Here is a 13,097-nt window from a genome sequence, read left to right as displayed (position 1 = left end):
ATGGACAAGCTCGTAAATCGAACTTGCAACACCCACATATCTTACGTTTTCCTCTGAATCCCTGCTTGGCCCGTACCCAGTGAAAATAAATAAAAATGGACACCCTCCACATAAATTAAGCAGCAACTAACAGCTTCTCCACATACACATGTAGGTTATTTACATCAGAATATCTACCCCCGAGGGGTTGTACTAGACTTCGGCATTGTTAATTTTGTGCACATCCCTTAAATGCCTCAGAATATCAAAACGGTGTTTCATTTTTGCAGCACACACCCCACACTGAAAAGCCGGTTGTTTGCCACATTCGTACTTTTGGTGCCTGTTTAGGGTGGTTTGAAGTCCATAGGAACGCCCACAGGTGCAGAAGTACCGTGATTTGAACTCTAAAATAAATTCTTTAATTAAATTCAAAAGTACTGTCGCAGTGTCGGCGGACAATAACAAAAGTTCTCCATAATCCTAGAGAAACATACACTTTATTGACCACTACTTGCTATAGTGAAAATACGATTCTATAATAATATAATCGGTACTAAGTATAGGTTAAAATTACTTAAAAGCATTATATAAATTAGACTTAAGAGTTAAAACAATACTAAAATGCTCAGAAACTAAGTACTTTACACCCTCCTAATACAGACCCCAGCTACCCCTGCGTAAGATCCATATATGTATTAAAAAGATATACAGCGACTTGCATTTATGCGTAATCATAAATTTATACCTAAATGTCAATTTTGCATAAATGGGCCATGCAGTGTCTTTGGCACTGGCGCGAAATGCCGAAAATGGCATTTGATTCATGCTTCGCCACGTGGATCGGCAAAGACATCTTCGTCAGGAGAGAGACAGACCTCTCTTTGAATTTCGCAGTGGTGCTTTTCTGTCCAAAAACACTGAACAACGCACTTACGCCTTTCTCTAAATTATCAAATATCTCTGTTTCATAATGTTACCACTTTGCCAATGCGGAATGGGAAAATTCCGAACTTCTTACCGCTCAACCTTTCATCGTGAGGCACTTTGGTTCACAAAACTAAGGCAAGGCCACTACAATTCCGAATTTTCCTATTCCAATTTGCAATATACTCTCATCGCTATATATTTTACTTTGCAATATATGGCTAGATCCAAATTTCAGTTACTCAGCTACGTCGCTGTCCCCCTCGGCAGACACCATTCCGCACTCCTTTTCAGTGTCAGCACACCCGTCGGAATTATCAAACACGAACGAGGTGCCCTCGGGTTCCTGTTTCAAAGGGCCGCTGCTGCCTTCGGTGAGAGTCAGCTCCAAGCTTTCGAGAAGAGATGGAACCTTGGTCTTCAAGCCGTATTTGTCCGGGAACTTCATGCAGGCCTTACGGGCCATATGCACGTAGCAGGTTTGTTTCATGTTGAAGAGAGTGCCGCACCAGTCACAGGCGAAAGGTGGACCTGAAGCAAGCAGTACACTTATTGATATTTAATTAGTGTTTTGTACGGTGTCTCGACGTTGACTTCAGCTTTCGCCAGCCAATATTGATTCATGCTTCTGTCATGTGATATCGCATGCTTTAGACTCGCCTTTCTTGAATATCTGAGAGCTAACTTACATTTTTATACTTTATTTACGCAATTTTTATAACTTCAGATCACAGCGTGTGGTTAGCGATCGAGAGGAAGAATCGATAAAAATGTGAATCTCATCACTTCAAGAGAGCGCTTGAGAACTTTCGAAAACAATCGAAAAGAGAGAAAACCACAGGAATGTCTCGTTCTCCTCACCGTTTTAGACCTCGATTTATTTCAATTCCGCCCTACCACACCTATCAACGTCTCTCTGACCAATAAACTTACCACTAGACTTTGAAGATCGTCGCCTAGGGTTGCTCTGCTCGCACACCTTCCTCTTTACATGGTAGTCCATCGCTGTAACGCTCTTGAATTGCTTGTCGCAACTAGGACATTTCAGCTCCTTCGGCTCTCCTGCAAAAATTACATTTTCAACATCACCTGAAGATCCTCCTCCAGGAAGAGTGGCATGGAAGAGGTTAATCGTAGGATCGTCTTTCACGTCCACTTTCATGGTTGCAAGTGTTGTCGCGACTTTAGAAATGGTTTAGAATTTTTAGTGCTTAACCATGCCACTCGGAACTGGAGGCAGAACGCCCGGTTACCTCTTCGCGGCCTGGTGCATACATTGTTCAACATATGGTATCTCAGCGAAACAACGTGTCTGAACACTGCGCCACACAGAGAGCAGTAGATCGAGGGTCCTAAAAGGGGGAATTTTTATAATGTTGCAGGTACTGTTTACTTAAGTTAAAGGGTTAGCTATTAACATAATAGGGATGAACAGATGGAAAATAAAACTAACTATCAATAGGATCAAATGTAATTCAGCCTTCTTTATGAACAGTGCGCAGGTGTGTGCGCACCGTGTACCTCTGCGTAAAGAGCTTGCCGCATAAGTGACAATGGAACTGTGGCCTTTTTCCGCACTCATAGCGCAAGTGCCTCCCCAAGTTTCCTTTGCAGGTGTATATTCTCTTGCAGGTGGGGCATTGAAAGATGTTTTTGCCTAAAATTTCGGAGTGTTAATCAGGTTAAATTCTGACGGGGCCTGAGCTTGGTGGATCCTCCTCATATGAGCTTTCATGTTCCGTTTAAATCTAGATTTCTAAGAGAAAAAACGTTGCAAAGACCGTGAACTCAAATTGCGTTCTTTAACAGAGCAATAGTCATATTAGTATCGAAGTTATTGACGTCAAAGTATATGAATTGAACGACCTACAAAAAAGGAATATGAAAGTAACAGATTGAGATCAAAGATGTACTCGATATTTGGAATGTGGCTTGAGTGGAGTAAAACTCAATCTACCAAAGGAATCGACGAAAGAAGTCGTTATATGGAAGGCGTATACGCTTCCAACGAGGTCAGATATAGAACGGGTGCATGTCAGAGAATTTTTTTTGGTCAAGTGGCAGCATCAGGATCATCTAGATGGGGAAATAAACCACTTGTCACTGGACTAAGCACACTAAATATTAATTTCCTCTAAAACTGTTACAGTGACACACAAATACACATAATAGTATAAGAAACACGACAAATTTGGCAACATTATAGACTAGAACTAGTGAGTCGTTTTCTTTCGACACGTGTGAAAAAAATATGATCAAGGTATCGCGTTTCCAAGTTTTCAATTCCGAGCCGTGAAATCCCGAATTATTTCGTGGGTCAGAAAAGCGAACGTCGCCCCCCCCCCCCTTCTAGCCCCTCTGGAAGAGAAATTTTTAATTATTCGGAGGGGCAGGGACAATCGGGATTAAAATTTACGGTTCCAACACAGGAGATTCCAAAATCACAATGCGTCCTGATCCGAAATCACAAGGTGAAAGAAAGCGGCTCTGATGGCACACCTAAACACAACTGTCAGCCTAAAACCTACTCCTTGGTACTTTCGAGATCGCTATACAAAAACTTATAAATATTCTTGGAAAAGTTGTCAAACTCCTCTCTGTGACTGCCCTTGACGTGTTCAAGGAGGATGTACTTTCGACGAGCAGCATAGTTGCAGTAAATGCAGCTGAAAGCTGGTTTCTTGTTGCATTCATAGCGCAGGTGCCGATTTAGGGTGTGGCGGTGCTTGTAGACCCGGTTGCACTGGTGGCAGATCGAAGGGGTAATCTCAGTGGGGAGCGTTTTGATGTGATCGTCTGTTGGGCCAATTGGGAAGATGAAAATCATACAATTGAGCTTTTTTAATAGGGCTACATACCGTGCATAAAAGAGGCAAGCCAAACTGAAACAAAACACGCACACAAAAAAACGGCAGGCATAAGGTAGCTAAAATGTATATTTTTTCCCATCAATTACGGTCTATAGGGTTCAATAAAAGGCTGATAATACATCATCTTTATTCGAAACATTCAGCATATTGTTCTCAGATAAATCACCAAACTGCTTTCATGAAAGGAAAGCTCTCATCCTGTCTTGTATCATGCGTAGTCAAGATTACCTCTCCGAAAACCACTAATAGTAGGTACATCAGCGGCAATAATTGCCGAATAGAGCAGAAGTCGTTTTGTGCCAACCTAAGTATAGGGGAACTACCTATAAAACAACAGAAACATGAGAATTTCTGTAACAGCCCTCTCGTCCACTCTTTGGCGGTTCCGCCCTTGACCGGTGCTGACAGGTCTACACATTGTACATATACTACATTTATAAGTTCACGGGTTTAAATGCGAATCGATCGTAACAGCAACTCATCTCGTGCCTGAAAATCATGAGCGAATAGTTCCAATTTAAATGCTTTAAATCCATTTATTCTTGGATAACCTAAATCTGGATAGTTTAAATCGGTGCTTGGAATCGGATACTTTCCGAAAGAAAACGGTCTCGATTCGACAATTCTATTTGAAAAAGTGCGTTCTCCAATTTGGATTAATTTATTCCTGTGTAGTATTAAGCATTGTCCACGGCTCACAGAATTTCCACTACACTTTGGGGCGCAGAGTAGACATAAAATCAGAAAGGGGGGGGGAAAAAGGGGAGGGGGGTTACAATCATAGGCAACACATGGAATAATTTTTCCAATTTCTGGACAGTTTATTGAAGCTAACATTTCTATCTCACTCCATGGGAGGGAATGGGTCTGGAAATCATTATTTGGCAAATCGCGATCTTCAAATTAGCATCTTTCCAGTCAAATCCAGATGCTCCGCAACAGCTGATAGTTACTTATGCAATTCGATGCGTCTGACGTGTATTTTCCACGATACCAAATCCTCACATTTAGAGACTTTTAGCACGATTGCTCTAAAAATAAAGGTATTTTCGTTAACACTAACCTCACGCACATTTAAAAAATAATTTAAATAAAACACAATAGAACTAAAACGATATAATAAAATTTCGAAAAATAGGCGGAAACCGAATTCACACACTCACATCATGTTGCAGAGTTAATCAGCCAATGATCGGTTAATTTGAATCATCGCGAAAAAAACTGTAATCGATTCACTATTCTGTGATCCTCTATCACATTTGAAGTTGAATTTGGCTACTCTTGTGTGAATTTCACGAATGTATGAATCTGGTTTTAGTCATTGTATCTGTTTAGGGTACTTGCGATAGTACAAATTTTTGTAAATAACATCAAACTCCTGCATCTTGTCTGGATGATAAGCTTTCACGTGCTTCTTGATATCATATCGTTGAGTAACAGCTCTATTGCAGTACATGCATTGAAAAGACTTCTTATTTCCGCACTCATACTGCATGTGCCTCCAGCAAGAAGGATAGTTCCGGTACGATTTCAGGCACTTGGTGCATTGGTGAATCCCCATTTCTGAAGTGAAGAACAAGCGCTTGATGATACTGCCATAATCCATGAACATGATGATGTTGATGATGATGCTCTTGATCAAAATCAAATAAGACATAAACAAAATAAAGCTTTAATGGAAAAATCTAACAACTGTTTCTGTTGAGGTGTTTTTGCAAGGATTGTTTGTGATAGAAGGTCCGAAGGCATTTGTTGCATATTAGGGACTTTTCTTTACCACATTCGACCCTCTGATGCAGCTTCATGGAGCGTTTGTGCTTATAGAGGCGACCACATTCGCAGCGAAAGTGTTCAACTAAAATACACAAATGTTATTTCTTATACTTATACAGAGCATCCTTAGATTGGAAGTCTTTATTTCCACGTCAAACACATAGATTAAATTACAATATTTTTAATTGTATTAGTTCTTAGGAAATTTTCATGGGCATTTCCTTCTGCAGAGATTCGGCCAATGCTCGACCATGAACTGGTCCAGGAGGGAGCTATGTCTCGAGCTTACGTGCTTCTTCAGGGAATAGTTATAGCAAGTGGTGTGGTTGCAATACATGCAGAAGAAGGTTTTTGGTTTTTGACACTCGTAGACCTGGTGCCTCAAGAGATGGTTGTGGCGAATGTACGTTTTCCCACAGGTGGAACACGTATGACTCCGATCTAAAAATCATAGTGATAATTCATAATTGAGACCAAGAGGAAATTAGGCCACCCTAAGAATTAAGGCTCATTTAAAATATAAATTTATTTATCCAAACACCTTTTAGTATAAAATATTAAAATTTATATAAACCTCTAATAACAATTTCATAAATATATAAGTACACTTGACGCATTATTAAGTACTATTTCCCTCCACCATCCATGAAATCACTTTTTGCTGTGCCGTCTATTTGGTACCGCACTAATTACGCAATTAAGTCTTTGGTGTCTAATCAGGTTCTTCTTTTCGTAGTAAGTCTTGCCACAGGGGCACTTGTGGTCTCCCTGGCCCTTGGGCCTTCGCATCATGGGTACCTCGATATATTGCAAGTTCAGGTAGTCTAGAACTGAAATTTTTTCTTTTATTGCTAGAAAAAGGGAGGAGGGATTGAGGCCCAACACCATGTAGAAAGTGAATAGCACAAGGCAATGATTGAAAGTTCGTATTGAGCTAAGCGAAGGAGAGGGGTTAGGTTAGGGGAAGACCGAGTTAAGTAGAATCGGATTAGATGTATTTTCATACGAAATAAAATTCGGTTATCGCTTTTTTTAAGTTTTAACCTGGAATTTTGAGCGAAAATTTTATTTTTACTTTCTGGCCTGCAAAGGCGGTTCCGTTGTGTTTTTTTAATATGTGATCATGTAGACGTACGAAAAATTTAGAGATTTCTTTGTTTATTGATCATCCCTGAAGACGAATTACAGAGGAATATCAAAATCTACCAGATTATACCAATTTTGTCACTATTTTTTTATATTATTTTTTCTTAACCGCATCAGCAATAGTAAATTTCATATTGACCTTACGATTACCATTTTGGACCTTTTGAACTTCCAGAGATTTCTACTTATTCTCTCATGTTTTTGTATGTCAAATTTGGCCATTTACTGTTGCGTCTAAAATGCTCTGAAGTGTTCGCAACTGTAGACACCATCTCTTGGGTAACTCGTCACGCTTTGAGGGTGGCAGTCACACCTTGAGGTTAATCACCGTATCGCCCATCATTGGGGCTTCGCCATAGTCACCATTATCGAAGTTGCCGGCAATGCGAGTCACATATTGAATTGTCCGGTACATGCTGGCGGTGGTATACCGGACACGAGCCGGATTCAATACCTCGGGCTTAAGAGACAATATCTTCATAATTTGAGGCGGCAGGCGAAAAATGTATAGAAACTCATCATGTTATTTTGACGTGCTATATTTTAACCCGAGAGATTATCCACATATTTTGGGACACCTCGTAGAGAATCTATCGCAAGCCTACTATAATTACCAAGTAACACCAGGCCGGACACTTCAGCTAGAAATTACTGCGGGAGGAAAATCGAAATTCCCTACGATGCTGATCTATGTAAAGTCAAGCAAATATTAAGATACATCAAGGGAACAAAGGTAAATGGAATTTGTTTGGGAACAAAATTTCCAGCTGGATCTTGAAGCGTTCAGATTTTCTGCTCAGAAACTTTCTTTATTCATGGAAGAAAATGGACATTTGTCACAAAGTAACCATAAGAGTTCCTCCCGTTTAAATAGCACTATATCTGGATATGGTGGGAGGCCACTCCCTACCCGTAATTTTCTGTCCGGTGCTGACCCATCCACATACTAGATGCACACATGTATTATACTCAGTTATCCAGTTCTGACTCTTCTCAACAGAAAATAGAACGGTTTGCGAACAAAAAGAGCATCTCTAGGACCGAAATCCAACGATTTATAATCCGCAAAACTACACAACTAAAGTCCAAGCAAAACCAAGTGATCACTCGTCAAAACAGTGCCACTGATACCATCGAAAACCGCATTGTGTCCAATTTTCCGGTGTTGACCATTCGGCAACTCGTGCACGTCCAGGGTGGTTCACGTAAGATGGTCCGTTACCTTGCCTTAGGAACCGTAAGGTTTAGAAAATAAGCTTTAATATAAACGTTATTCAGCTTTTGATGAAACTTTATTTTTTAATATTTTCGAAGTTACTGGGTGGTCTGGAAAACTGTGGCGTGACAACGATACATTTTTTGGCATGGAACGTCCACTATTTTGTTACGCGTACTAATTCGGAATAACTTTGATATGAAACTTTTCTCTTCTGGACCTTATGGCTTTTGACATAAGGTAGCGGACCTTACGAGGACCACCCTGTACGACGCAACTTGTTTGGTTAAGAGACCGCTTGGAGTCGCTTTTACTATAATTAGCTCATATAGACAAAAACTACATCAACATGCTGACATTCTTGGACATCATTTTCTTCCTCCTTTTGTGGGTCAAAGTTAACATATGTCTGGTTAAAACGTGCTGTCGCTTAGTGGAAAAACCGCATATTTCACAGCAGTAGGTGGGGCTCTTTCCACAATCATCCTTAAGGTGAGTATAGAGGGATGTTTTGTATTTATAGGAGCGTGAGCAGTTGGGACATGCGTATTCTGAAATTATAATGATTATTTGTGCGCAATGTAAAGCAATAACGCTAAATTTTCATTTTTTATACAAAAAAAAGTATGTCTACTCAGCACTCAATCTGTGTTTTTCAGAAAAAATATCTCTTCGCATGTCATGCGCAGTCGTAAACTAAGTAACAAACAAAAACGTTTCGAATTGTAAAGCCAATACCAACCGTTTAAATGTACGGAAACTTATCTATTTAATAGTATGGAACCTCCTGTGATGCTTCAGCATGTTGGACTTGTAGTAGAACTTGATCCCACAAATCTGACAGACGAAAGTCCTTTCCTTGCCACACTTGTAGTTCACATGCTGCGATTTCGCTGATAGTGTGTTGAAGATTCGACTACACTTCGAGCATGAATACTTTTTTTGCGCTAAAAAGTGCGCACACATGTTAAATATTGTTATCACTTATCAACTGACTAGTAATATAAAAAAGGGAATAAATTAGCATGTTTATAACTGCCGGCATCTGAAACTCCGTGCACCAAAGACATGTGCCTCTTCGTGTTTTCCTTCCGATTGCTCTTGTATGTGCAAAATTGGAAGCTGCAGGTGAATCTCTTAGATTTTCCGCAGTCAACTTTAAGGTGTCTCTGAAGGGACTGGAGTTTCACGTAAGGCTTATTGCAGCTTGGGCAATTAAAATTACCTAAAATTAGAGACTATTGAACACAGTTAAACAAAAAAGCCGAATTTTTTTTTAGCTATCTTGAAAATAAGCGAACGTAGACTATCAACGTTATGTGGAAAACTCGGATTGCAAACTAACGCAAACAGCAAATCAGGTAAAGCACGTAATTCGCAATCATATCCGTGCGCAAAGTCCACTTTTCACATGCTCAGTACATCAGCGGTTGATCGCGTCATACAAATTAACGCGTTTTCAAATCCAATTTCGTCACTAGTTGCGCAATAATCTATTATTGCATTGCGGTGTACAACGCGCGACCAACAACAAATATCAGAGAGGGGAATAGTAACACTTGGTAAGTTCATTAATTAACAGGTTGTCAGAGAAATTCATCACGGAACACAGCAAGATAATCCGAGAAGTACCTGAGCTGACACATAAATGGCGGTCTTTTTGATCCAATATTACCTATGTATTTTACAAAAACCTAACCTTAAAAAGCTTATTTTTTAAGTTTGAGGGCGTCACGTCAACTTGTGTTTGCTTTGGACCCGTTTTGGTGAACGATTTGAAAGATTTTGTGAACATAGAAAACTCTATTCTGAGGGAATCTGGATCTTCGTTAACAACTGTAAAATGTTGGATGGTAGAGTTTAAACGCGGCGGTACGATCTGCTGAGACGAACTTCGCTGTGGTCGACCCACTGACACTCCAGATCTGACTGCTTCAGATGTTGTGGCGATAATTATAAAACCGTTCTAGAGAGGCATTTCAAAAAGTACTGTACATCACATTTCACCCGAACAATTGAGCATGAGAAAGCTGTGCGCAAGATGAGTCAAAACGGCGCAGTGTAGACGTTTCGGGGAAGGATGTGGCAAAGTTTCGAAGCAATAAAGCTGAGTTTTGCATCGATTCAGAGCCACGGATGAAACGCGGATCCATCATTTGACACCTGAGACGAAAGGGCAGTCGAAACAATGGACTCAAAGGGGAGAATCGGTTCCAAAATAGGCGAAAACCGTTCCATCTGCAGGAAGGGTGATGACGTCAGTTTTTTGGGGTGCATGTGAGATCATTTTTATTCGCTAGCTCCCTAAAGGAAAAACAATAAACGGAGAATATTTCAAAAGTTCATGGCAGCGAAGAAACCGGAAAAAACCGACCACATTTGGCGAAAAAGAAAGTTCTGTCGCATTGAGACGACACCCCAGCGAACACTTCCGTCACCAAATCGGTGAACTTGCTGTCGAACGTTTTCCTCGGCCACCCTATTCGTCAGATTTAGCCCCTCCAGATTATTTTCACTTTTCCCGATTTGAAAAAATGCCTCGGCGGATACAGATTTGCAAATAGTGAAGAGACGGAGTCCGGGGTTGATGCCTATTTGGAATCATTCCAAGTTGCTTACTAGACACAGGGCGTAAAAGCCGTAGAACATCGCTGGAAAAGGATTGTAAATCTCAAAGGAGACTATGTTGAAAAATATAATAATATTTTCCAATTGTTTCTTTCTTTGAGTGTTAGGTTGGGTACTTCTGGCATTATCCTTATAGATTTACAATCGGACCGTGATCTTAATTACCCTACCTTCAGACTCTTTTGCCGGGGAATTCAGTTTCTTCCTGGATAAGAAATTTTGAAAAATCTAAGAAATAGTCTCATAAAATGTGTTGTTTAATTAAAAAAAAAAAAAAAAAAAAACGATAATAAGAATACTTCCTATGTCAACCCATTTCTTAACAGCTGTAAAAATCACAACAGCATAAAGCACGTGCCATTTTGATGTCAATTTCCCGGAGTTGGGAGCGCTACATCTGGAGAAAAGTGATGTTAAAATGACGTTAAGTTGCCGATGTCGAAAATCTAAAAGCTGTTTCTGAAGTCATTTTCACGTCATTCCCTGCTGCGACCATTAAAAATGGGCTTTTCGACGTCATGTTCTCGGATCGTAAAAAGTCGAAATTATGGCAAACCGGCTTTACTTCGTTGCTCTCTTCTCCATACCTCATTAAGCAAAGAAACAAACTTTAAAACAAGAACAACCTTGGACGATCAAGAATCAGAACTTTCGAGAGGTCTGTGGGTTCCGGTTTTATTATAACGACTTCTTAATGATTTTAGCTTCCAATGTCAGGAGCGCATAACATAAAAATCATGTAAATGGAATCTCCTGTAATCCGATTACAATGAAGCGGCAGTGAGTTCATATCACACGCTCTTGAAATGCACCCCCAGTACGTGATTTTTCAGATGGTGCTTCAGTTTAAACGTTTTGGAGCACACACTGCACAAAAATGGCCGAGTCGAGTTTCCACATATGAGCCGCATGTGCCTATTCAAGTTGTCCAGTCTTGTAAAGTAGTTGGTGCATCTCGGACATTGAAAGATCTTCTTTGAACCTGAAAAGTGAACAAATTTTATTTGTGATCACACACAAACAAATCCTTGAACTCATTTATTAGGAAAGCACTTAAGACATGTCGATACCTTTGAGGCTCCCGTCCGGTCCTGCGTGGTCGGAATACTCAATAAAACCATATTGCTTCTAAAAAATCAAAAATTTATGGAACTCAGGGCCCTATAGTCTATCTAAATATTGAATAAATTAATCATTGCCGTGGGCCACACAAAAAATAATAAAATTGTTCAAAGGCCCGATAAATCGTCCAGTTATCCATTATATTGCAAATATTAAAATATCTTGTTAATCGCAAATTTCAATGTGCTTTAAAGGAAATTACGACTTTATTACGGTGAAATGTGACAAGAAATGCACAAAAAGAGGAGGGACGAATGTGGAGCGTGGACAATTCATTGATACGACAATGAAGCCCCTCGTTATCCAGACCAGCACTCGCTCATTTGATATTTCCAAGCCGGAGATAGTGGAGAGAATGACTAAAATCCTGCTGATAGCACATTAAAATCGATACGATCAAAACTCTTATCAAATACTTTTATTTAATACGAAAATTCGAAAAAGAAGTCTGTATATCAATACAGTCTTGAAAATGCTCTTCGAATCCCCGATGTTGTTCCACCCCTCAATTGCGGATCTCTGACGAACTACTGATCCCCAACTGAGTTCTCAATATTACAAATAGAATTCCAATGCTGCATGCTCTGATAATCATTAAGAAAGCTTTTTCCATGAACATGTTGGATGTGTCGTTTAAGGTGATCGCTCCTCTTGAATTTGAATTGGCAGAACGCACAGGGATACCTCCTTTCATCCGAACAACGTCTCAGGTGCACCTTGAAGGACTGGACACCTCTGAACTTCTTTTTACACGCTGGGCAAGGGTACTTGCGGAGACTCGTGTTGCTGGGGCCTGTGGAAAAATCCCTTTGAGCATTTAATTGTGCATTTCGCATCTTTAGAAAAAAATTAAACGTAATTTACATGATTTTAAAAACGATCACTGAAGAATATCCAAAAGTCACAGTCTTTGTCATTTTATGTACTTAATCATTTTTGTAATTACAGTTCCTTATCGAAGATTTACAATATTACAATTATCTATAGGTCAAGTTATACTGATTGGGCAACACGTCGTGAATTCGATGCATGTGGTTCTTTAGATCGGTGCGATAGTAATAGCTGTGAGGACACAAAGAGCACTTATGCAGCTTTTCCTTCTGGCATTCGACCGACATGTGCCTCCTTAAGTTTTTGATCAATGAGTACGACCTGTTACATCCGGGGCCTGGACAGTGGAATCTCAACACTAAAAAAATGCTACTATGTAATTTTTGCCACGCACGGTATGTAAATAACAACGGTTTTGGAGGGGAAAGAATGTCATTAGTGGTACTTTCTTATCTCGACTCTGAAGGATTCATAGTGACATTTCAAACAATCAAAATTTTCAGATATGTTTAAGACATCCGACTTCCAAGTAAGCTGCACATTAAGTAATCTTAACGGCGTAAGTGAACGGGACACAAGTATCCCAAGTCTAATGAGTTTTCCTT

At 39.9% G+C, this 13,097-nt stretch overlaps 1 protein-coding gene and 2 long non-coding RNA genes across 3 annotated transcripts; all 3 read right to left on the bottom strand.

Annotated features, from left to right (window-relative positions):
• Window positions 1-457: 457 nt before the first annotated feature.
• Window positions 458-2,258, bottom strand: LOC136348313 (uncharacterized). Its single transcript, XM_066299066.1, has 3 exons — window positions 2,160-2,258; window positions 1,840-1,968; window positions 458-1,437 (listed from the first exon to the last, which is right to left on the bottom strand). Exons 1-3 carry the CDS (start codon window positions 2,191-2,193, stop codon window positions 1,145-1,147), a joined length of 456 nt encoding a protein of 151 aa, XP_066155163.1. The 5' UTR covers window positions 2,194-2,258; the 3' UTR covers window positions 458-1,144.
• Window positions 2,259-3,003: 745 nt separating this feature from the next.
• Window positions 3,004-4,806, bottom strand: LOC136348332 (uncharacterized). Its single transcript, XR_010733637.1, has 2 exons — window positions 3,765-4,806; window positions 3,004-3,702 (listed from the first exon to the last, which is right to left on the bottom strand). It is a non-coding gene; the product is annotated as an uncharacterized lncRNA (long non-coding RNA).
• A 1,573-nt stretch (window positions 4,807-6,379) lies between these two features.
• Window positions 6,380-11,517, bottom strand: LOC136348321 (uncharacterized). Its single transcript, XR_010733624.1, has 3 exons — window positions 9,137-11,517; window positions 8,654-8,858; window positions 6,380-8,462 (listed from the first exon to the last, which is right to left on the bottom strand). It is a non-coding gene; the product is annotated as an uncharacterized lncRNA (long non-coding RNA).
• Between the last annotated feature and the right edge of the window lie 1,580 nt (window positions 11,518-13,097).

The sequence above is a fragment of the Euwallacea fornicatus genome, chromosome 32 (assembly GCF_040115645.1).
Source record: "Euwallacea fornicatus isolate EFF26 chromosome 32, ASM4011564v1, whole genome shotgun sequence".
In the NCBI taxonomy this organism is placed as follows: domain Eukaryota; kingdom Metazoa; phylum Arthropoda; class Insecta; order Coleoptera; family Curculionidae; genus Euwallacea; species Euwallacea fornicatus.
This window is presented reverse-complemented; position numbering and strand designations above follow the sequence as displayed.

Excerpts from the sequence above, each read along its gene's own strand:
- LOC136348313 (XM_066299066.1), bottom strand. The coding sequence starts at position 2,193 with ATGTTGAACAATGTATGCACCAGGCCGCGAAGAG. Across the intron at positions 1,969-2,159 it reads ATGCACCAGGCCGCGAAGAG|GAGAGCCGAAGGAGCTGAAA; the intron begins GTAACCGGGCGT and ends TAATTTTTGCAG. Across the intron at positions 1,438-1,839 it reads ACGATCTTCAAAGTCTAGTG|GTCCACCTTTCGCCTGTGAC; the intron begins GTAAGTTTATTG and ends TGCTTGCTTCAG.